This window comes from Buteo buteo, chromosome 22, assembly GCF_964188355.1.
Source record: "Buteo buteo chromosome 22, bButBut1.hap1.1, whole genome shotgun sequence".
In the NCBI taxonomy this organism is placed as follows: domain Eukaryota; kingdom Metazoa; phylum Chordata; class Aves; order Accipitriformes; family Accipitridae; genus Buteo; species Buteo buteo.
The window spans coordinates 6,833,983-6,856,774 of record NC_134192.1 but is presented as its reverse complement, the minus strand read 5'-3'; the positions used below and the strand labels follow the sequence as shown (position 1 = coordinate 6,856,774).

Below are 22,792 nucleotides of genomic sequence, written 5' to 3'. Positions count from 1 at the left end.
TTTGGATTGCTTTTCAGTAAGTGGTTTGTAAAATATGAATGGATTAATTCTTATGCCTTTCATTTGCAATTTAATAATAGTCCCCTCCCAGTGCCTGAATCTACTGTTTCTACTTTATTGGCTCTTCTAAAAAGAAATGCAAACTGAAGGAAGTGTATATGTTTGAAGAAGGCACTAGATAGAATGAAGCAAGCCGACTAGTTCTTTTTATAAAGAACTAGATAAAACACACTGCATTTATATCACTAAGAAAACTTTTGCCATAAATGAAGTAACAAGAGTAAATCATAATTTTGTTTTGTGCTGTGCTGTGAGGTTTTGGGTTGCGGTTTTTTTGTTTGGTTTGGGGGGATTTTTTTATGTTTGTAAGGGCACATCCTTTGTTAGGTAGGCTGAGAAGTGATGTTATAGCCAATATCTCAGGAGGATTTGTATGCAGGTTGTAACTTCCTTGGTTCCCTCCCACCCCCAAGAATATTCACTACTAACCATTTCAGGAATGGGTGTTTTCAGAAATGCTTCTTTTCTCAGCTGAATTTTAAACAACTCAGTGGAATATTTTCTTCTTGACAGAATTCAGTGTCTTAAAAATTTTAAATGTAAAGGTAGTTTTATTTGCATAGGTAAATGCAGTTCATTTTTAATTTTTAATATGATGAGTTTGTCTTTAAAGGAAGCTCTCAAGTCTGATTGTGGAGCCCCCCAAAAGTAGCTCACTGCTGTGCTGATCTCTGCAGGGCTCAAGGAAGAGGGAGTGTGCCTCTTCATTAGGTGTATTAAAAGGAAAGGGAGAGAAAGCAGTAGAGGCATTGTTGGTCTCTCTAAGAGCCTGTATGCTTACTGTATGAGGTGATGTTAATGATAACCCTTGCATTATTACAGCAAGGAAGTCATAGGATGGAGCCTTAGATAGCAAATAGCAACTGCTCTGAGATATGCTGCATATTATTCCATTATAAAGTAGTCCCATTAGTCTGTTGGCAGAGGCTGGCAGCGAGAATTGTCTGGAATCCAAGACAATTGGCAGAAGAAAGTGGAGGGAATAAAATTATTTCACAGCTGAGGGAAACACAGAACACAAAACCGAGGAACTGGTATGAGCAATGCGCAATAATGTCAGTTGTGATTGTGCTCCTACAGCGCCTTTCATCCCAAAGAGCTGTATGATTATCAATAAGGCAGGCCTTACAGTGCCCCTTTGACATAGGTTAATTTTGTCAGACCTACTTTATAAGAAATTGATGTGAACAAAGGGGAAATTACTTGTCCATACAAACAGTAATGAAGAAGGAATAGTGTCTGAGGTATTGTAACCTCCAACCCCTGACTCTTAATGATATCTAGTGGAAATGGTGTATTAAGATCCATCCTTTAACATATTTCTTTTGTTGGCTTTATACATCTTTTCTTTAAACAAGGAAAAATCCAAACCTACTTGTAAATGTTCCTAGTCATGCTTCAGTTGTTTATAGTAAGAACTGGAATTTAAAAAAAAAAGGAAAAAAAAAAAGGGAAAAAAAAAAAAGGTGTCAGACAAGTTTTGACTTCAGCTTCCAGGCAATAGACAGTAGAAATGTCAGAGCCTATACAACCTTGCTGTGTTAGGAAAACTCACAGTCACTAAAAGGTAGAAGAACTAAATACCATTAGAAAGCAAAAAATAAATTTTAAAAGGACACAAAACATCAAATAACGTGTGAAATGGGGCATCTTTTGAGTTTCTGGCCTGGAGCTTTCCTGGGGTCTCAGTGAAAAAAAATCACATCTGGTTAATCTTAGCAAGTTTCTGTGGTGGGGCTGATGTGACTGGAGGGAGGATGGAACTGCTAGTAAAACAGAAGACTGGGATTCATTGACTTACACTGATGTTTAGGATGGCTCAGCTGCTATTCAGTACAGAAACAAAGATTTTTATTTATTTGAGTTTGGTCTGGGTTTTTTGGTTGCCCTTTTTTTTTTGGTTTGGGGGGAGGGGGTTTAAGTAAATTCTGCTTACCACTGTGATCACTCTGGCTCGGAGCATTTTCCCTCCTTGGCAGGAAACACTTCAATATCTCATGACCTGGAAGTTTCTTACCTTCTTTTGACATGCTTGAGAATTCACAGGCTTCTGTCATACCATCCATTCCTTTCCTGAAAATGATGGCATGTGGCAGCTAACTTATTCTGAGAACAAGCCCAGAGTTAAGTCTCCATTAATAAATACTCACCTTGCACCTAATGCCAAAATAACGGCTTACTACGATCTCCCGTTGGATAACTTCTCCTCAGGACGTCTGTCCCATGTTTGTGGAGGTTGCAACTTTTTCAGATCAGGTTATAAAGCAATTTGATTATGAGCTGTCCTTGGAAACAGATGCGCATACACAGTATTAATAACTATAGTTAAGAGCAGTTTCATAAAGGCATAGCTCAGCAAAAAAAAAAAATTGCTTTATTTTGAGGAATAAGGGTGCTTCAGGATTTGTCCAAATCACTTCTTTAACAGCCAAATTATGTGTTTGACCATCTGCATTTTTCAGATAGGGGAAAACCAAACATAAATCAACTGTGATTAATTAAGGGAAAGTACCAAAATTCTTACTCAAACATGAGGATTGTTCTGATTGTCAATAGAAAGTAGTTTGAAAGAGCTTAAAGCTAAGGTTTAGTTAGCCTTTTTTAAATTTTGCTTAAGGCTCAGTGATGTTAGAATAATAATTTAATTAAAATGAATGTAATTATGTGTTTGGTTTTTGGAAGACAAGTAACAGTATGGCTGCGGGTTCGTGGATGTTCAGTAGGCTCATCTGATCACATAGGAGATTAGGTCACAAACTAAATAAAAGACCTAATGCTACAAAGTTGTAACAAAATTGTGAGTTCAAAAATGCAAATGAACATTGAGGACCAAGATAATTGGCCTTTTAGCTTCTCTTTATAAAAACAACAGTTTATCTGCCTTTTAAATGGGCCAGTAAATTTGAATTGGCACCCTACAGTGCATGCAGAATAGATAGTCAAGAAGAATAAGCTATAATAAGCAGAGAAGCTTAAGAGATGAAGATTTTTCAAAACTAATAGAAGACAGATAGTCCGTAAAAGTGTTAAATCTTAAAGATCTGCAGTGAATACAAACCTGAATCAGGGGAAATAAGACTGGTCAGGGAGCTATGCTTGTTAGAAGATATTGTTGGTGATCCTCCAGAATTTTTAGGAAAAAAAAATCACAGATATCTGAAAGGCCAAATCAGAAGCTGTCACCTGTGCTAGGATACTCCATGCAAGCAGCAGCTCCGTGTTGGCTATTAGGTATTGTTTGGAGAAGGTCCTGCTAACAGTCAGGTTGTTCACAGACACTGACTTTTTTTCTCAGATTACTCACAAATTGAGAGTGGGCTCTTCGCATAAATGAGCAAGAGCACAAACTGCTATGAAAATAGATAGACCTTAATTCAGTATTTTAAAATAACCATGCAAGACAGAATTTTGTCCAAAGGACAAAGACCTTGAACCATTTTCAAACTGTTGACCACAGTGCCTAGGTGCCATATTGCTAAGAAAGAGCACAAACCGGACCAATTCTCAGCTGGTTCCCAGCACAATGCAGAGGAACTGGTCCATGCTGGAGCCAGCCACTGTCAGTTACCTTTAGCACTGCACCTATTCTCTCTACTGACTCTATGAGGTGTAGGAACTAGCAGTCCTGATAAGAGCTAATCTGTATTCTTCATTATAGTCCTACACTTAGATAGCATGGTAGGTTTTCTGAGCACCCTCGTGACTCTCTTTTTCAGATACTATGCCCCTGTAAATCTGAGAGATTTTAGGGGAGTCACAGTTCAAAAGTATTCAAGAGCCTTATACCTTATACCTGATAAGAAATAATGGGTGAACCCAGGATTGTTTGAAATACTCTGAGTTTTTAGGGTCAGGCAAGAAGGGATGTTTCCTGGAATACTTGCTCTTCTCTGCTTTCTCCGCAGTACAGAATCTACATAAAAAACTAGTAAACTAGGCCATTAATAAATATGTAAAAGAAGCCTGCTCTGTGAGGTACTGACTCAGTGTATGTGAGGACACCCAGCTCTGCTAGCCCCACTCCAGTGATTATTTCCATGAAATTAGAGGGCTTACATGCCATTGAAATGATTTGGAGACTGCCAGACTTTCTAATGTAGTCTTTATTTTTCCCTTTTTTTCACCTGTAAGTTAATGCCTTTTATTTGTTATTTCAGCAGATAATTTTTACGGTAGCTTTTCTACTTTATATCCTGCTGGTATATAGTTTAACAAAATGCCTTTTGAAACAGTGTATTTAATTCCTCAGTCATGCCTCTGGGAATAAATTCTTGCTATATTATAACTTCTTTTATATCTTTTCCTTACTGTGGTTGAGAACTTCGGCAAACTTTTTCTTTCAGAAATCACTACTTCTTATTCCCTCTCTGTGTCTCATGTGCATCTCTTCTGTCTACACCAGCTGTTACTTGCTGCTGGTATCCACGACTGGTCGTGTCCTGTTACAGTGGCTTAAACACTTAAAAAAATTCCTTAAGAGCAGTTCTATTTTTGCATCTGGATCTCCAGGAAAAAAATAGAATTTCCCCACCTGGTTACCTATTTGAGGTGTTATCCATGATGCTGTATCAATGAGCTGATATGGTGGAGAATCCTTTTTAAAATTACTTTTAGAGGCATTAGTGATTCTGAATGGTAGCATTTACGGTAGGAAATGTTTCACGATGATACTTTTGGAAGTAACGATGCTGTATATTTCTGTGTAGAAGTCATGTCTTCTTTACCGGTAATTACTTCCCCTTGCTTTTTGCAAAGTTAAATATGAAGTGTTTTTGCAAAAGTGGTTAATGGGGCTAGTTGAAAACTGTTGTTAAATCCAGTTCTTGACAACATTGTTAATGTTCTTTAACATTGTTAATGTTAAATGAACATTTTTCTGGGAAACTTATCTTCATTACAAATGGAACTTGCTCATCTCAGTCCAAAAATTTTTTGATTTAGAAGTGCTGCTATGCTGTAGTGTATTTCAGTTGTACAATCTTTATTATGGACCAGAGCCCCAGCATCCCACATATCAGGCTCCCTTGCTGTCTCTGATGCAGTCTTCCTCCATGGAAAGAACCCAGGGTCACAAGAAGTTTGCTCTGTTGCTACGGAGTTGAACAACAAAGAAACTCTTTTCCCTGCAACTTCCGTGAAGTTGACCATGTTTATAAATTGAAATACTTTAATTTTTGTCCCAAGTGATCATTGCTAAATCTCTACAAAGTATGGGAAAGGAAGTGTTTCCCCAGATAAGTGCATGTGAAACAAAACACCCTTGACTGCATTTTGATTATTTTCTGGTACTAGATGAGTTCTTCAGGACACCAGAAAAGTTAATAACTAAAAGCCTCCTGGTTAAGGGTTATCAACTTTCATCCCATGAACACATCCCATGTGTTCCTTATTTGCGTTGTCATTAATGAGCCATACACATTCCAAATTGCTTCTGAAAGATTTTAACACTCAGTTAAGAAGCCACCATAATTTCTCACTGAAAAAGACCACACCCAGGTTTCACACAGAGATTTCAGAGTTGTGGGACTAGAAAGGAGTAAAACATCCAGATTTCTTTGAATCAGATCTGAATCAAGGTGGGATACCAGGGAAAACTACATCTTAACATATTGAATTTCAGGCAGACCTGACATTTGTTATGTAGCTGCTAACAGGTGGTACTCAAGGGAGGGAGGGTATTTTACAGACAAGCAATGTAATCCCATGTTTGTTTTTAAAGAATATGGAGAGATTAGTGGATTATAACAATATAGCAGGACAAATCACAATCAAAAATGTGCTCAGGCCAGTTTACTTGTGACAAAGATGGTACAACTCACAGCTACACTGAAATCAGTATATATTATCTCATGAATTCATTCCATCTGCTGCAGCATACAGAATAATTTCAGGATTGCTTAGAAGGCTTACTTCAAACACACTTTAAAAGTTTGTTGCATTCATTATATGTCAGATTTTAACACCTCTGTCTGTCTTTGTTAGTCTGTTCACAGTTTTCCAGAGGAGTTTACGCCATCTTTGGATTCTATGACCAGATGTCAATGAACACACTGACATCATTTTGTGGAGCACTTCACACATCCTTCGTCACACCCAGCTTCCCAACAGATGCAGATGTGCAGTTTGTCATCCAGATGCGGCCAGCATTAAAAGGAGCCATCTTGAGTCTCTTGACTCATTATAAGTGGGAAAAGTTTGTGTACCTCTATGACACAGAACGGGGTAAGCGCCATCATTTTAAGTGATTTTTCTATTTCATAACTTGCTGTAAGTATTACCAGGATCAGCATGTGCAGCCCATCCCTATTTTCTTCTGGATGCAGATAGCACATTCTGATGGTCCTAGAAAACAAGTTTATTCTGAAGAAACTAAGATGAATGGATAGATGGAAAGAAGGCATTTTCATATTACTGATCATTTGTAAAGAGGTTGTTTGGAGGTTAGTGTTAGCAGTGTAAGCATTCAATTTGGAATACCTGGTTTCCATGGAACCGCAGACTCAACACTTGCCAGGGTTTTTGAGTCCTTGCAAAATAAATAAAGTCGGCACTACGAAGTAGGCTGTTAAGCAAGACCTTCCGTTGTGCGTGACATTGCAAATCCCACACCACTTTACATAAATGTGCATTTCTCCTGTCACTGGACAAAGACAATCCATACTAGGATACGCTGTAAAGATGTCTAGGCATCAATAACGGTCTAAGAATATAACACATAAGATGCTTTAGGGCTCTGCTGGAGAAAGGATGCTCTAGATATGTCACATGGATATCCAGAGATGAATTTAGATACATGACAAGAATGACCAGAGATAAGTTTTTACTAAATGAAAACATATTAAAACCAGTGTTTTTACACTTAAGCCAATTGTTAACTACTAAGAAGCATAAAAGGTAGCAAATCCTGTCAAAAAGAGATTTAAGCATCAGAAACCATTTCCTGTGAGGAATCTTGCATATTTCTGTGGAGCAGCTGTTGCCACCTGCTCTAAGTGTACAGAATTTGCTTGGTTACAGATTTCACCTGGGTAGCATTTTTTGCATCAGATAGATGTGCCACTGCCCTTCTCACCAGCTTTATGATTAACAACTCCAAGACCTTCTTCAGGTCAAAGGGGTCTGGCTAGAGCCAAAGAAGCTTAGAGTCCATTCCTGGCTCCCATGACAAAGTTCTGATACCCTACGCTACTGCATATTGATTAAGATCAAGTCTTCTGTGGCTGTGCTTTTCACACTGAAGATTAATAGCATCACCCAGCTAAGGACATACCATATGTTGAAAGAAAGCAATTTTTAGTCTGATTTTAGGTGAATGCTGAGAGTTCAGAATTTTCTGAGTCATTTGGAGGTGTTAAATATTTCTAGCATTGAGAAATGCTAGCTATGAGATCAAGTAGGAAAGTATGGAGAAGTTAAGAATGCCATTAGTTTTTAAATCTTTCAAAACCACTACCCAAACATCCATATTTTTGGTTTAGTCCACTTTTAAATGAAAGCTCTTGTCAATATGCCATTTGTCTGAGTAAGAAAGGTTTGATGTGACCAAATGTGATAAACTTACAGCATGCAATAAAAGTAGAATGTCAGTATGTTCCAGGACTGATGAAACTTATCATGATTCAGGCTAATAAAGTTTGTTTTGGAAGGAGATGCATCAGTCATCCAAGGTCATGCCTAATAAGAAATTTGGCACTTCAGACTGGAAAAATCATCCAAAACAGTGGCAGTTTCACTAGAACTTGTCTGGATGATAGGGCTATCAAGCTAACTGAGATGGTGACAGAAGTCACGAGGGAAGACTTGCAGACTCAGAGTTGCATTTTTCTACAATCCTCAGTGTGTACAATCTTTAGGTAGACACAGTCTAATCATGAGCTTATTATGATGTCTCATCCCTTTGGAACAGTTTAGGCTGTGTCTAGGCTTCATTTTGCCTTGTTCCTACTGAGATTTTAATCACAGGTTAAAACACAGCTCTTGCTGGTGAAATTAGCCCCAGGAATCTGACTTTACCTCTGTTGCCTTCTGCCCCCTGTCTTGACTTCCCATTCACATCCTACTCACAATCTTACAATTACTAATCAAAATCATGTTGTGAACCTACTGTGGCTTGCTAGCTGTGTGTTATGTCAGACATTCAGACTAAGTGTCAGAGTGCGAAATCTGAATTAGATGATAGTGCAGGTGACTGAAGGATTGTAAAATGTAGCTCAGGGTTAGAAGATAAAGGACAGCTGTATCTTTAGGATAGAAGAGGCATCAGTGGTATAGGTAGCTTGATGATGGGCTTTGAGTTGTTTAGGATAACCTTACCACATCTTATCTTTCCTTCCTATACATATATACTCGTTGCTGTTGTTTGATAACATATTTGCCATCTTCTAAAATAGAAACAGACATGAACAGTTGATTATCTTCAGTTACTGCTGATTCAGTTAGGTTAAAACAAACTTGGTAGCCGTCTTATCAGAGTTATAATTGCTGTATTCTTCCAGCATTAAAAGAAATTAAGAAGACTCATATAGGAGGGAGAGGCAGGGCAATTAGGTACTGAGAAATAGACATCAGATTCCTTTGCTTGATGAGTAGTAATTGTGGATGACAGCACCTGAAACATTTAGCAGTTCCAGTAGGCTGCGTAATTTCTTGTGATAGGCCTTCAAATACAAAAAAACATCCCAAGATGTTGAACAATAATAATGGTAAATGACTCCTTGTGTGGGGTAGTGAATAGGCTGTACATGTTCCTATGTTGAGATACCACTGGAAATGAAAACACTAGAGCTGTAACAATTTTTAATAATTCCAATCTTAGATACTTCACTGCTTTGGGGCACAAACACTGTAGAGAGAAGGTGTTAAGCAGTTTACTGTCAGTTCCTGAAATAAACTGTCATTTAAGTACTGCCTTTCTATTACAATGATTATCTCACTGGTTTGTTCTGAGAATCTGAGAAATCTCAAAACATTAGACTATTCTTTCTTATGTTGAATATTAGTTATGGACTAAATTGTTCTTGCAAGTAGTTTTACAGTGTTCTGCTGAAGCAAAACACTGCCATGTATTAAACATTGCATTGACTATTAACGAATACCCCATCATATTACAGATGCCATACAAAACGGAATAAACCTTCTTGTGGTTTTATACTGCTTATTGAACTATTTCAGTTTAAGCCTAGGCAAATGGAGAATCAGCTTTATAAAATTGTTTTCCTTGAGCAGTGGCTTCTTTCTTCTTTGCCATCAAATCATATAATCATATGGTTTCCCCCTTGGTGACATTAGGCACAATACTGTGATGTTTGGCTCCTGCAGTGAAGACAAAAGATAAATCTCAAACAATAGAATAAAGTTAAGATCTGCAATTACATCAATAGGTGGTGAAGCTTTTAATCCAGTGAGTTAGTATGTACATTGTATATGTTTATATTTGTAAGTACATTATTTTCTGTTGCTATGAGATGACTGAATGTTGCAGATTGTGCTCTCAAATGTATATTTATGTGCAGGTGCAAAATTCAGTTTCTTAAAAACTGCTAAAGCACACAGAAAGAAAAATAAAATGTGAGATTTATGCATTCCAGCAGCAAGAATTATGTCTTATCATTGCTTATTTCAGTTGCTGGACTTACTCTTCTGTGAAGAAACTGAAGTTTAAGAGAAATATCAAATTGCATGTTCTTCTCCTAGTACCAGCAGAAAACAGATTACACTTTGCAGAGAGTAATGATGCGTTAGGAAATGGCTGCTAAGGGAAGAAAGGACATGAGGCAGTGTATAGAAGAAATAGTCATATGTTCATTCCATGCCACATGCTTTTAGTTCATGTGAAAGGGAAAGGCAGGGTTGATTTCTGTTTGTATTAACTCACATCAGTAAGTTGACACTGTTGGTTGCTGTGATGTGTGCAAAATAGCTGATTAATTATATGGTGCTAACTGCCTCAGTAGGCTTCTCTGCAGTAGAACTAAGACTAATTAAGATTATGTCAGGATGAAATGAGATGGGGTTACATACAGAAACCTATTAAGAATTTGGGTAGCACTTGTCAGGAAAGTCACCTTTTGCATCTCATGCTGAAGACTATGTTTCATCAAAAACCTCAGGTTTATTTCTAGTCTTCAGGTCTGTTTCTCCTCTTGCCTTACTTTACTGTAAATCAGATGTTATTCCACTGAAGTCAGTGGACCGGAGTAACACTAATATGAATGTGTGGAGAGGTAAGCTTGTGGTTTTCATAGTCATCTTAATGTTGTGTGAAAGTGTGAAGCACTTCTCATTTAATTATAAAAATGGTGTGATAGATTGTAATACCGAAGCTTTTGTTTATTTAAATTGCCATAATGTTTCTTAAGTAACATTTCAGTTTATTTTTGCCTGAGAAACACTCTTTGGTACAGATTGTTCACTTTCCATCTGTCAATACAAAACAGGCATTTTGTCCTAAGTTACTTTGATTTGTCATACCTACTGTGCACAAAGACATTGATTTCTGTCATGCAGATCATTTAAACAAAATCACACCAAGTGATTTCTGCGATGTGCATCAAGTCTTCTTCCTCTTGCTGTGATTTCTGCGATGTGCATCAAGTCTTCTTCCTCTTGCTTCAGACCATAGGAGTCATCACAGGACAGGAAAGTGACTTTGTGTACCTACACAGTGGGAGCTCAGTCTAGACAGAGGTACAGATAGATCACAGTGTTTATGGCATTGTAATCAAATACCTCTCTAAATCTGAAATTCTTCTGTCATTTGGTTTTGATTTAGTCTGTCAGTAGGTATCTAGCGATACCTAAAATCAAGGAGAAAAAAAAAAAAAGCTTTGGTAAGTAGGGTTATGGTTGGCTAATTTTATTTTTTTTTAATTGTTTAACACTGGCTAGATGAAGGCTGAGGCATGGAAATGTTCGTCTAAAGCCCCAGGTTATGTGGCTAAGAAGAGTTGAAAATATCTGCTTTAAAAGCAGTTACATCTTTAATCTTTACTGCCACAGAAACACAAAAATTTGACCTGAACATAATGGATGGGTAAAGATGCAGAAGACCTGAAAATACAGCTTCAGAAAATATGACCTGTCTTATTCCTCAAATATAAACCCTTCTGGTACCCTGTTGCATAAAGAAATGCCAGGTAATGAGCCAAAAAAAAAAAAAAAGTACAACTGTAAGCTTCTCAGTGATTATGTGTAAGGCGTCGAAATGCTTTAAACTGGATTCAGTACAAGGCAATGAGATCTGATTCACTGCTTCTGCTGAAGACAAAGAATAACTCTTCTGTTTAGTTCTGCTTTTACAAAATGAGGTTAGTTATCTATTGCTATCAAAGGACAAGACACTTCTGTACTGCTTTCCCTGGAGAATGAGAGATTGGAGCTGATAAAAGAAGCAGTATGTAGAACCAGGCTCATTATATCTTCCACAAAATTAAATGGATAGATTTTTTTTTTGTATGAAATAAGAGTTGCGCTGAAGATTACTGATATGTAGACCATAACATTCTGTGCAAAACATCTGGAGTAAGATTAATTATTGTGGAATCTAAAAAGAATCTGCTTTAGTACGTGGTGGATTCCTAGGGATTTTGGGATGTCAGGTTCTGGTGGACTGAGTCTCTGCTAAAAACAGCAATGAAAAATGTAATCCAACACAGAATGACTGACTTCTGTTTATAAGCACCTTCCATCAGCAGACAGGTGCAAAAGAACTCCTCCTTCCATACAGCTCATTTGTTAAACTCTGTATTGTCTTTCTGCATGTCAGGAACTTTTATCTTCATTTATAAAGATCATTCTTCAATAAAGGGGAAAAATGAAACTGGTGGTAGCAGCTACACCAGCATTAGTAAACCCTGAATTCAGCACCTGCTGGACAGTCAAACGTCAAAAGAATCAATAGCTGAGCTGTTCATTAATATGGTTATTCTTCAGAGCAGGGGAGTTATTCCACTAGCTGAAGAACTGGTCTGATTCCATTGCATGAAGGAAAAAGGATTTAAGGCTGGCTGACAGTTTTCTCAGAATTAAACATGGGTTTGTTCCATTTTAAAATTGTAATTCTTGTTTTCTAGTATGTTTATACCTGCTTAATTCTTCTCAGTTGCACCTATACGGTTGATGCAATATATTTTGCTTACACTTTCAAAAGTATGAAAGGATTTAAAATCTTGACATTATCTTCTGTAAATATCAGTCTGTGCTGAAGAATAATGGAACATACAAAGCATGCTTGGAAGCCTATAAAACACCAAAGGTGACAAAATGGGGGAAGAGTTACTGCAAACCTTGATTCTTCTGAGTTTTTTGGCTCTTTTGCAGGAGTGTTTTGGACAGCAGCCCAGGATCATGGGAGTGGTGACATGTAGACAATATCAATTGCTAGCATTTAGGTAGCTATGTAGATGAGCTGTCTCATTCTCCTTTCCCACTTCTTTATATACTGGGAAATGCACAGCAGGGAATAAAATCTTGGCAAGACCTCCCGAGCTGAGGCTTGGCCTCCATATCACAGGAACAGGCGTCACAGGTCTGTACATTCAAAGAATCATGTGCCCCAGTAACTGCCATCCAGAAATTTTCTTCTAAGTCACGATGGCAGCAAAAGGCAACTTGCAGCATGGCCACAAAAGGCTGCATCTTTTGCATGGCTTTCCTGAAAGGATATGATGTAGGTTCAAGTTTTCAAGCTCTGGTACAATATAAAGCGCACACAGTATAAAGACCCTTATGGTAGAAAATCCATTATTTAGATTTAAAGAACAATCATACTTCATATAGTGATGTGCAATAAGAAAATTATCTGTTTCTTTCACTGTAAGCCTTTTGGGAACGAGTGATTTTACCATCTTATAATGACTAGACTTTGTATTTATATAGAACAGAAAGTCATAGATACTGCTTAGCAGTGTTTGTGTGAAATACAAGTAATTTACCCTGACAATGAGGCAAATCTTGACATTCTTATTTAGGGCGCATTGCTTCGTTGCATTCGGCAGTATAATGTATGAACTAAGGCTCTATTCAGGAAACATGCCAGAACCTTAACTGAAATATTCCAGGATTGCTTTACTGTTTGACTTTACTGCCTAAATGTGTTCGGGAATAATCTGAGCCTGAACAGTTAAATATAGCTTTTGATAATCACTCTCCATTTATTCCCTCTGAAATCTCTAAAGTCTCATACAGACTCCTTTTATCTTGGTCTCTGTGGTACACAGATACAGAAGAAAGCCTGATCCTTCTCCAAACAAACATTCAGACCCTGCGTGGGAGAATGGTTGTTGGCTGGGTTTTGGGTGGACTGAGAGCCCTAAGCGTTTTTCTCCTGATCTTTCCCATTAGCTGCTATTTGTTTAGCTTACCCCTGGTAATCACTTAAACCGTTTTTCTAGCTTATGAACAAGAGGAGTGAATCAACTTTGAAAGTCATCCAGCATGAGATGTATCATACTGGCAAGACTAAGATGCAGCTAAAGACCAACAGCATAGAGTTCATGGCAGTATTCTGTACTGCAGCTTTGTGCCTCTTTACAAGTTTTGTGTATAAACAATGGGTTCGGTTTGGTGTTGAGATGCCCAGGGAAAATGCCTGAGCACCCCTTGAAGCTGTTGGAACACACACTACTGTCAGCAGTATTGTCCAACAGGTGGAGTAACTGCACATGTGCAACAAATTTGTGTCTTGTTTCGTGGAGCCCCTGAGAGTAAGGAACTGTGTCAGCCCGTTCATGAAGAAAAGCAGGAACGCAAGAGCTTTGTATGACAGAGCCCCGATACTGCTCATGCGGTGATGATGTATCATCGATTCTTCCATCCACACATAATGGTGCTGTGGTAGGGTATTATGGTAGCCTCACTCAAGCAGAGCATGAATCCAGTTGTGGCTGAGAGAGCATGAGAATCCAACCTTGCTTTACGTGAAATCAGCTTGTAAAACCAAGTCAGAATATTCAGGGTACAGAGTATGAATGGGAAAGTCCTGCATAAATAATTTCTGGAAGCCTAAAGCAGGATATGTGCTACCCTCATGGTCCTAACAAAAGCAACTGGAACTCTTGGGAACATGAGCTGAAGCCCTGAATATCTTGCATAGTAAACAGAACTAGCAGCATTGCCACTCACCCATGCCTTAGAAATGAAGTCTGCAAACAATTGTATTTATAAACTGATTTGTGTAAATGCATGCATTTAAATACTTACCTTTTCATAAATATGCATGTTTTATCAACTTTTGGTATAGCCATAACGTTTAATTTTTTTATTGTATGTGCAAGGAATTTGAGTGGCAGAAGCTTTTGTTCTCAGTTGATTTTATGTGTGTATCAGCAAGACTTAAGTGGTCAGAATCTCACATTTCCAGATTTCTTGAAACAAAGCTAAAGTTCAAGACAGTTTGCAAGTGCAGGTGGAGAGGGGGAAGGGCTGAAAAGATACATGAGAGGGGTTGTTGGCCGTTTTGCTCTGAGACAAGGGCAAGGACTTGACACAAAGCCAAGCCTTAATGGTGATGGAAAGGCTTTGCTTGGAACCAGAGGAGATGAGGTAGAATTTGTTGATCTCAGGGAGGAGATGGGACTTTTTAGACTAGAAAGGAAGGGTATAGAAAAGAATACCTATATGTGTGTAAATTTTTATCAAACCTATTTATTTAACCCTTCTTACCCAACAGATCTAGTTTACTTAAAGTTACTTTGAGTTACTTTATTTTGCATCTGTATATGCAGCGTAGCTTTAAAGACTGGAAGCCTTTGGTGTCTTTGGCATTTGGATGCTCGGAGCAAGGTAGGCTAGCTTCACCTGGGGAGTTGCGCTGATTCTGTTCGTAGAAGTGAACTGTCTTGCTGACTTAAAGTCTGTGTAAAGGCCTTAGTACTTTGGGTGGGACTGAAGAAAGCAGCACTGTTTAGTAATGGAGTCAAGATGAAGCAATTTTCAGGTATGTATCAAAAAGAGAGATGTGTGACATGGCATTAGTATGTGAACTTTACTATGAATTTCAGTGGAGTAGCATGTTGTGGTTATCACGTGTTTTCCAAAGAAAGAGCATTTTGACATCCTATACCTTAATGCAGTTAAGATAGCAGTATTTAACATGTTAGTATTCTTACAAGTTTTCAAATTTCATCACCCTTCACTGGATCTTGACTGTAAGTTTACTCTTCCCATGTGTCTTTCTTCACCTAGAAATAGTTCATTCTTAACCTGAGCAACAGCTCTTATTGGTGGCCCATGGTATTTTGTGGAGCAATGGTTGTTTGTTATTCACAATGAGGGAACAGATTCTCTACATAGGCTATGAGAGACCCCACACTTTTGTGAGCATGATACAATAGTGAGATGATGATCTTCAGCCCAGACAAATAATCCGTTCACCAGGTGAAGAACTTCTGCAGAATGATCACAGGCTGTTGTGGCTTAATGGAATTACTATAATAGTTGCAAGTGCTAAAAAACACCAAACACAAAGGAGATTTCTCCAATGCTTGAGGAATACGTGAGTAAAATGGAGTATCTCAGCAAGTCAGTAAATCAAAGCTTTTCCTTTCATAGAGTGGTCTGAGATACTCCAAAGCAGGTTCTCAGCTAAGCAATGACATGTGCTTTTCTCACTACCAAAAGAGACGCTTCATACGCAGTTTGAATTTCTTTTGATACAGGACTAAATAGCATGCTGGGTGAATGGTGTGTAAAAAATTTAGCTTTGTTAAAGGCTTTGTGCTTTTGAAGTGATTTTCATTGGATGGTCTCAAACAACAGTGAATGAAGATCAACAATATCTGTGTGGGGCCTGCAAGGGTTTTCAGTCCTGTTTTTCAGGTGGAAGAATTGATGTACTGATCAGCAGGTTAACAACCTGATCGTCTTCTACTTATGTATATGGAAGTACCTTTGTTAAATTGAAAGCACAGTGAGCTTTTATTTAAGGGATGTGCAGAACATCATACTGGAAATCAATGGCTATGGTTACTAATGAAAAACAGTTTTTCATATTCCTACACAAGAATTCCCTTAAATTTTACCATGAATTTCCCTTCTCACCTAGAAAAAATTCTTGAGCCTTTGGAGAAACTCGTAAGGGATTACTAAGAAGCTTTGCATTTAAGATGGTTAATTAAATGGTGTTTGCCATAGAGTTTATATGAAGGAATCCATTGGTTATAGCTTCAATACCTTCCTTCATCTGTGACACTTGGCCCTTTTAGATTTAACTTCTTCTTTCAGGCTTCAGATAATTTACCAAACTAGTTTGACCACATCCCTTTTTCTTCCCAGAAAATATCAGCTGTCTCAGTAGCATAAAGATGACTTGAATGCTTTGTAGAAGAAAAATAAATGTGAATACGTTTATGACAAATCCACTCAGCTGGCAGGTAAAATGACCTCATTGTAGTTAGGTTAAGGAGTTTTTAAAGGATTTTTCTCTTACGGAGATAGATTTTTCTCTGGTTTCTCATGAGACATTTAAAATCACACCCTTTCCTTTTCTTTTTTTTTAACTCTCCTCCTTGCAATTGACAGTTGGACAGCACTGTGAGCCTGCATTTCAGAAGGTGTATAAGACAGTGTACTACTGTAGTACAGTGGAATGAAAAATACCTCCATGAAGTGATTAAGTATTAATCTCTAAAGAAAAGAGGGAAAAGTTCCTGACATTAATTTTGTACTCAGTAACAAGTAATTATTCATTTCTTCAGCTCTAGATGCATAGCTTTTCCTGGCCACCTCTTTTGCTTTGATTCATGATGCAAAGAATCATTGGGAGAGAAAGGTGACCTAAGGTTTTATTCCTCCTGATCCTGAGCTCATCGTGTTCACAGCCTGTTGCTTTGCACTAAAAAGTATTTCTGACTTATTTTGGTTGTCAGCCGCCCAAAGAAACAAATCACCAGTCAGTGATTTGCATAGTATAGCAGCATTTAGGCAGGGCCTCTCTTCAGTTTGTTAAAAGTGATTAAGCACAGAGTTGTCATCTCTTACAACAGCAAAATATCCCCTTTATTGCTGAAGTGTTTCTCCTTCAGTTTTTAGGGCCAGATTCCTCAGGCAGCACTCTGCGAAGCGGGTGTGCTGTGGAGTCTGGATTTGCACGTGAAGTACATCTGTGCTCCCTCCAGGTGAATGGGCTGGAGCCTAAGTAAGGTGAGGTGCTTTTGCCAAGGTAGTAGTAGTTTAGTGAGCAGTGTGGGCTAAGGCATCATATCTGAAACTGAAGAATTTAATAAGCCAGAACCGTGACTACTGGAAACACAACTCCAGTTCTGTTCTCTGCCCAAGCGCAGTGATCTGTGCTAGAATGCTTGGTAAGCTATGAGCATCACTGTTCCATGCTGACATGATAAAACAGCATCAGTCTGGAAAGGTTAACAGATACCAAGCAGTGGTTGTTAAGGTTTCTTAGGAGTTCCTGAGGTGTTGTTTGCTTTGGGGGTATTTTTGTCAATGCTGATAATAATAATATGCAGTGAATTGCCAGGGCTGTGACACATACCAGATGTAAGAGGACTACAGTTATTTGCATAAAGTGCTAATATTTTTATAGCATTTCTTCTGCTGCTTATGAAGTTATTTCTCCACTCTCTATTCATTTTCAGGAGAGCAATAATTCATTTTTGATAACTCAGATTTTAATAATCTGCCCAACTGTACTCGAGAATGGGTTTATAAAGGAGCGCAGCCACACCATACACTGCATTGAGCCATACTACCCAAGGCCAAAGACAAATCCAAGTTGCTTTGTTTGGTTGTGGCATTTTTTTAATCAGCACTTATGTGTTGTGAGCATTTAACTGAGGCTCCTTTCCCCTTTGTAAAGTAAAAGCCACTTCTGGCTATTGTAGTTTAGCCTAATGAAATGGCAACTAATCACTGAAAAGCCTTTTCGTTCCTTTCATTTTCTCCTTATGGCATGGTGTACAAAGCAGTCTCAAAGACAATGGCTCTGAGCTGTTCTTAAGCTGTCTAGATCTCAGAGTCATAGTTAAGAAGACTTTTCCAGAGAAGAAAATGCATGACAGTGGTCATTAAAGATTTTCTCATGGTACTTTAGAATATTTTAAACACTCTGAAGCCATCACATAAATATGGCAAATAATGCAGGCACTTTCAGGTGTCTTTTTTAGCAAGGTGTTTCATGCTGATCACTCTAAGGGCATAGTATTGTCATTTTTGTAGCAAAGGCTATACATGACCTTGTAAATTTATACTGGGATTCCCTTGGTGATATAAAAATAATGATGTAGTCTCAGAATTAACATGGGAAAGCGTTTGTTAAAACTCTTGGGTGCCTTCAATTCAGTACGAGTGGTGTAGTTAATACCCAAGTATGGGTGGTTCTAATGGGTGAATACATAAAATAAACTATAAAATGTTGGATAAAGTCGTGATATAAACAATATATTTCCTCTATTGGACATAATTTTCAGTTGCCATTATGTCCTGCTGAGCCATCTAAAATATATGAAAGAATCCATAATTGTCACTCATCTTTATGAAATGTCAAAGTCATATACTAAGTTGACCTCAATCTTTGTGCATTAATTCATGAAGAATTTAATTAGATGAGTTTAAGTCGGAACTGCAGTATAAAATCCTTTCAGTGCAGTTTAATTATTTTGCCAGCATTATATACACATAACACCATCATAGTCTAGACTGGATTGTGTCATGTTCTGCTCCTAAGACTAAAGATATTGTAAATGTGTTTCTAGATCAAAGAGTGCTATTTGTTGCAATCTCACTTCTCACTGGCTTTTTTTCCCCTGCTTAAAAAAGGGGAAGTTATGATTTTAGGAGCAAATATTAGTCTTCAGTTTGTGTAGTTTAGCACATCTTTTATTAGCAAGCTAAGGCTTTATTCTTTGGAGGGGGGAGAAGGACAAAAAAGAGGGAAATGAAAAATAAAGCAGCCAGTCTTTTGACATTGTTTGGCTCAGCAAGAGCAAACCTTTGAGTTGACTACACCAGCGTCAGTAATTGCTCTGTAGATAGAATTGCCTATTGCTTAGTAGTACTAGCATTATCGATCAGTTGTTTTTGTCCATGAACTGACAATGATAACCTCAAATTAGATCAAGTTTTATTAAAGAAATAAAATCAAATTATGCCTGTCTGTAGACAAATAATAATGAGTTACATGAACACATAATTATTGCAATAACATTTTTTGCAGAGATTTCTTGAAAATAAAACCCCAAACCCTCCTGTTTGGTTTTTTCTGTCATTTGTTAACGCAGTTCTCTCCCTCCCTCACCTACACTGGTACTGTGGAAGCCTACTTATTTTTAATGATATCGTAACAGTTGCCACAGAGAGGTGGGGAGATGGGGGCAGGAGGGGAGATCTGAGCTTTTCTTTGAAAGGGGTGCTATATGATGGGGTGAATATATGGATGCATAAGTTAGTGCAGCCTCAAGGCAGCAGTAATTTATGCACTGACAGTTTGAGTTTTCATGCTATGCTATTTTAAAAAAGCCTTACAAAGTAACTGCCTCTGTTACATTAGTGTATGTGTTGGTTTTAGAAGTATTCCACATCACTGAGACAGTTTGAACACAAACATTTGAGAAACATTCATCACAGTGTGGCAGTTGTCCTGTTTCAGTAAGAAAAAAAAAAAAACCCTAGCAATTTAAAAAGGATAGTTACTTTCCACATTTTAAAATGAATTTGGGTACCCTGAAGGTTTTTTCAGGGTTGTTTCATTGCTTATTTTTAGATATGTTGATAGAAGTGAAAATTGTGGCTTTAGATGATGCATGTATATTGTATTATTGTAGTTATTATTGTAGTTGTCCTCTCTGGATCCATTTAGCTACACTTCTCAAAGAAAGCAACAAAGTGGATGTGAATGGCGTACATTTGAATCATGACCATTTTGGTTTACATGTTTTCCTTATGCTACAAATCAGAGAAAACTCTAGCTGCACACAGCATCCATAACGTTTAAGACCAAAGAATGCTTCCCTTTTGACATGAACCATATAATAATATTTATGCATTAAAGCACCATTTCCTTACAAGGAAGTATTCGACTTGGCTGTTTGATTATGAATTCCCATTTATATAGCAGTAATTTCCATTAGTTTAACAATTATTATGAAACTACACATCTGGAAGCATAAATAAGAACAGTGGCTTCAAAAGTTTGAAGTGTATAGAATTACACTGAGTTTTCATCAATAATATCTATGAAGCCAAACAAATTAAGTGCAAGCAGCTGTAGACCATTACAGTTTAGATTTAATTTAAGTAATCTCTGGATTGACCTTCTTCAAAAACTGGCCACAGTAGGCAATACAAATACATCATCGTCTGTCTTATAGTGAATTTTACATGCCAGCTGCATCCTCATAACACTTTATTTGGTCTCCTGTAAAAATTATAGATAAAAACATAATGGGAGCAATGATGTTATTTGTTCTTAAGTTTTAAGTGCTATTCATTTTGCATAGATATCGTCTTAGTTTATGGGATATTCATTTGCATTTTTCTGCAGATAGTGTTTTTGTGACTTTAGTGACCTCCCTCTGACTATAAAGCTGGATTTTTGTCAAAATGTTTTTAACATTAAAACTTTTACTGCAGGGAATTCAGACTGCTACTGAAAGTAACCAAGTTGGTTCAGTTGTGTAAAAATCAGAATATGCCTCAGAGCATAGCAAAAGCCATTCATTGCATTTCTTTGAAGTGAAGCAATGCAGATTTGCACAGATGAAGATTTGACCTTATGTGTTTAAATATTTGAAACAACGAAATTGTAATGCAGAGATAAAAACTTGTACAAAATCATTATTATAAAAGAAGATGAAAAATTCTCCCATATTTTGATATGCAAGTGTGTTCTTTTTTCCAAATCCCAGATAGGTAATTTTTAGGACTTCACATGAATAATGGATGCTATTTCAAATGTTTCCTTAAGAATAGTGAGTTCATTGTATCAATAATAGACAATTTTCATCGTGGGCCAGTTCGTAATATTTTGATTGTCATGTTTTATACCACTCTTGAGGTCAGATGGTAGAAATCCACTTAATTGTTGTATTTAACCTGCAGTTATTACTGAAGGTGGAGAGTGAATACATTTTTGTTTTCTGTTTCTACATCATCTACCACAATGGGGGTTCTTGAGAACTACTTTAAACAAAGAGTTGCTGATTATTATACTAGAATAAAGGGAAACAAGAGAGGCTTCAGTGGACATCTTGCTAGAAAACTGAGAATTAGCTTCAATTTTATTACTTGAGCTGTGTTTATATGAGTTACAGTATGAAGAATAGTGGCCCCAACTGTCACACAGGGACCAGAGTCTAGAAGCAATAAAAACAGAAATCACTGTGTCACAAGGGAAACTAGTTTTCTGTAAACTAATAAAAATGATGTTCTAATGTGTGATCCTTCAGGGATTTTTAGGGTCATATTTGTTAAAGAAATGCTGAAAGCTTTCCCTAGCTTTAGTCTTTTTTAATGACTGTCCTTTACAGCATATTCCTTGGTGCAGTACCTTCTTCTCAAGTTACTATTCACAGTCTTTTCTCATTTCCTTTCCAGGGCTTTCTGCTTTATTCTGTGATAATGCAGCACTAGGTTCTTAAGCATAAGTAACAAATTTAAATTTTCTCTCTTGCCTGACAGAATTAAAGCTTAAAAAGAAAATGTTTTTCAAGTTAAAGTCAGGTGGAACCTGAAAGGAGTGGGAAATGTTGAGTGAAACAGAAATTACAAAATTCATTTTGGACAAAGCTGAAAAGTGTTAGTTTATCTGCAAAAACTGTGGTCCATGTTATTTCAAGACTAACCTTTAGTTTAAACTTTGTTCAGATTTTGAAAGTAAAAGTCATTAACTTTCATTTTGAAAAATATTTTCTTCCATTTTTTTCAGCCAGTTATAAATTCAGCTTGGCCTAAATTAATTTGTAACTGTGGTCCCTTCCTCTCCTAAAGGTCTGTTCTTCCAGTAAATGTAAAGTTAATTGAAAAAAATTCACCAGCTCTATTACTAAATTAATGGAGCTGTAATTGCTAACGGGACACTTCCCTAACTGGTAAGTGAAGTTATATGCCCATATGTGACTCATGCAGGGCATCAAAGAACATTTTTAATTTATTTGAGAGTGGTCAATGGCCACACTTTATAGAAGAAAACCAGCCAGCAATAAACACACTGCTTTTTGCCAAAAAGAAATGTATCAGAACATTATTTTAGCAATCTCCACATCTCAGCTAAGTACTATATCATATTATTCTGTGCAAGCATATAATTTTACTGAGACTAGAATAATTTGCATACTCACCTTCAATTGTTATCATCCACTTTTTGTTTTATTTTATTAATAACTATTCAAAAAATAATAAATCACAGTTAAGACACTGTAAACATATTATAAATATGTTCCCATGTTAAATTTGGCCAAAACCAAAATGGATATTTAGCAATTATTTTTAAATCATTAAATTATGGAATTATTGCCCTTCTGCATTATATAAAATTACTTGGCATTCACTGATCATTTATTGGTATTTATAAACGTGTCCTAAACAAAAAGCATGAAATTATCATTACACATTTTTCTAAGACAAATATAACAGGTTTTGATTAAAATTGTTCAGGTGCAGAGCAAATGTTTTCATGTTTGTTTTATTTTCTGCTCAGTGTAGTCTTGTCCCTGTGACTTTTGTGTACTGTTGTAGTGTTGATCATGCATTGTCTTTGTAGACTTCTTAAACGCTGTTCACT

General features: G+C 37.1%; 1 protein-coding gene across 2 annotated transcripts in view; it reads left to right on the top strand.

Moving 5' to 3' along the window:
- Nucleotides 1-22,792, top strand: part of GRIA3 (glutamate ionotropic receptor AMPA type subunit 3) — a 154,463-nt gene that overhangs the window by 29,250 nt on the left and 102,421 nt on the right. For both annotated transcript variants that reach the window (XM_075053769.1, XM_075053768.1), the window contains exon 3: nucleotides 6,043-6,282. In XM_075053769.1, coding sequence (XP_074909870.1) covers nucleotides 6,043-6,282 — 240 coding nt within the window. The remainder of the gene's footprint in view (nucleotides 1-6,042; nucleotides 6,283-22,792) is intronic.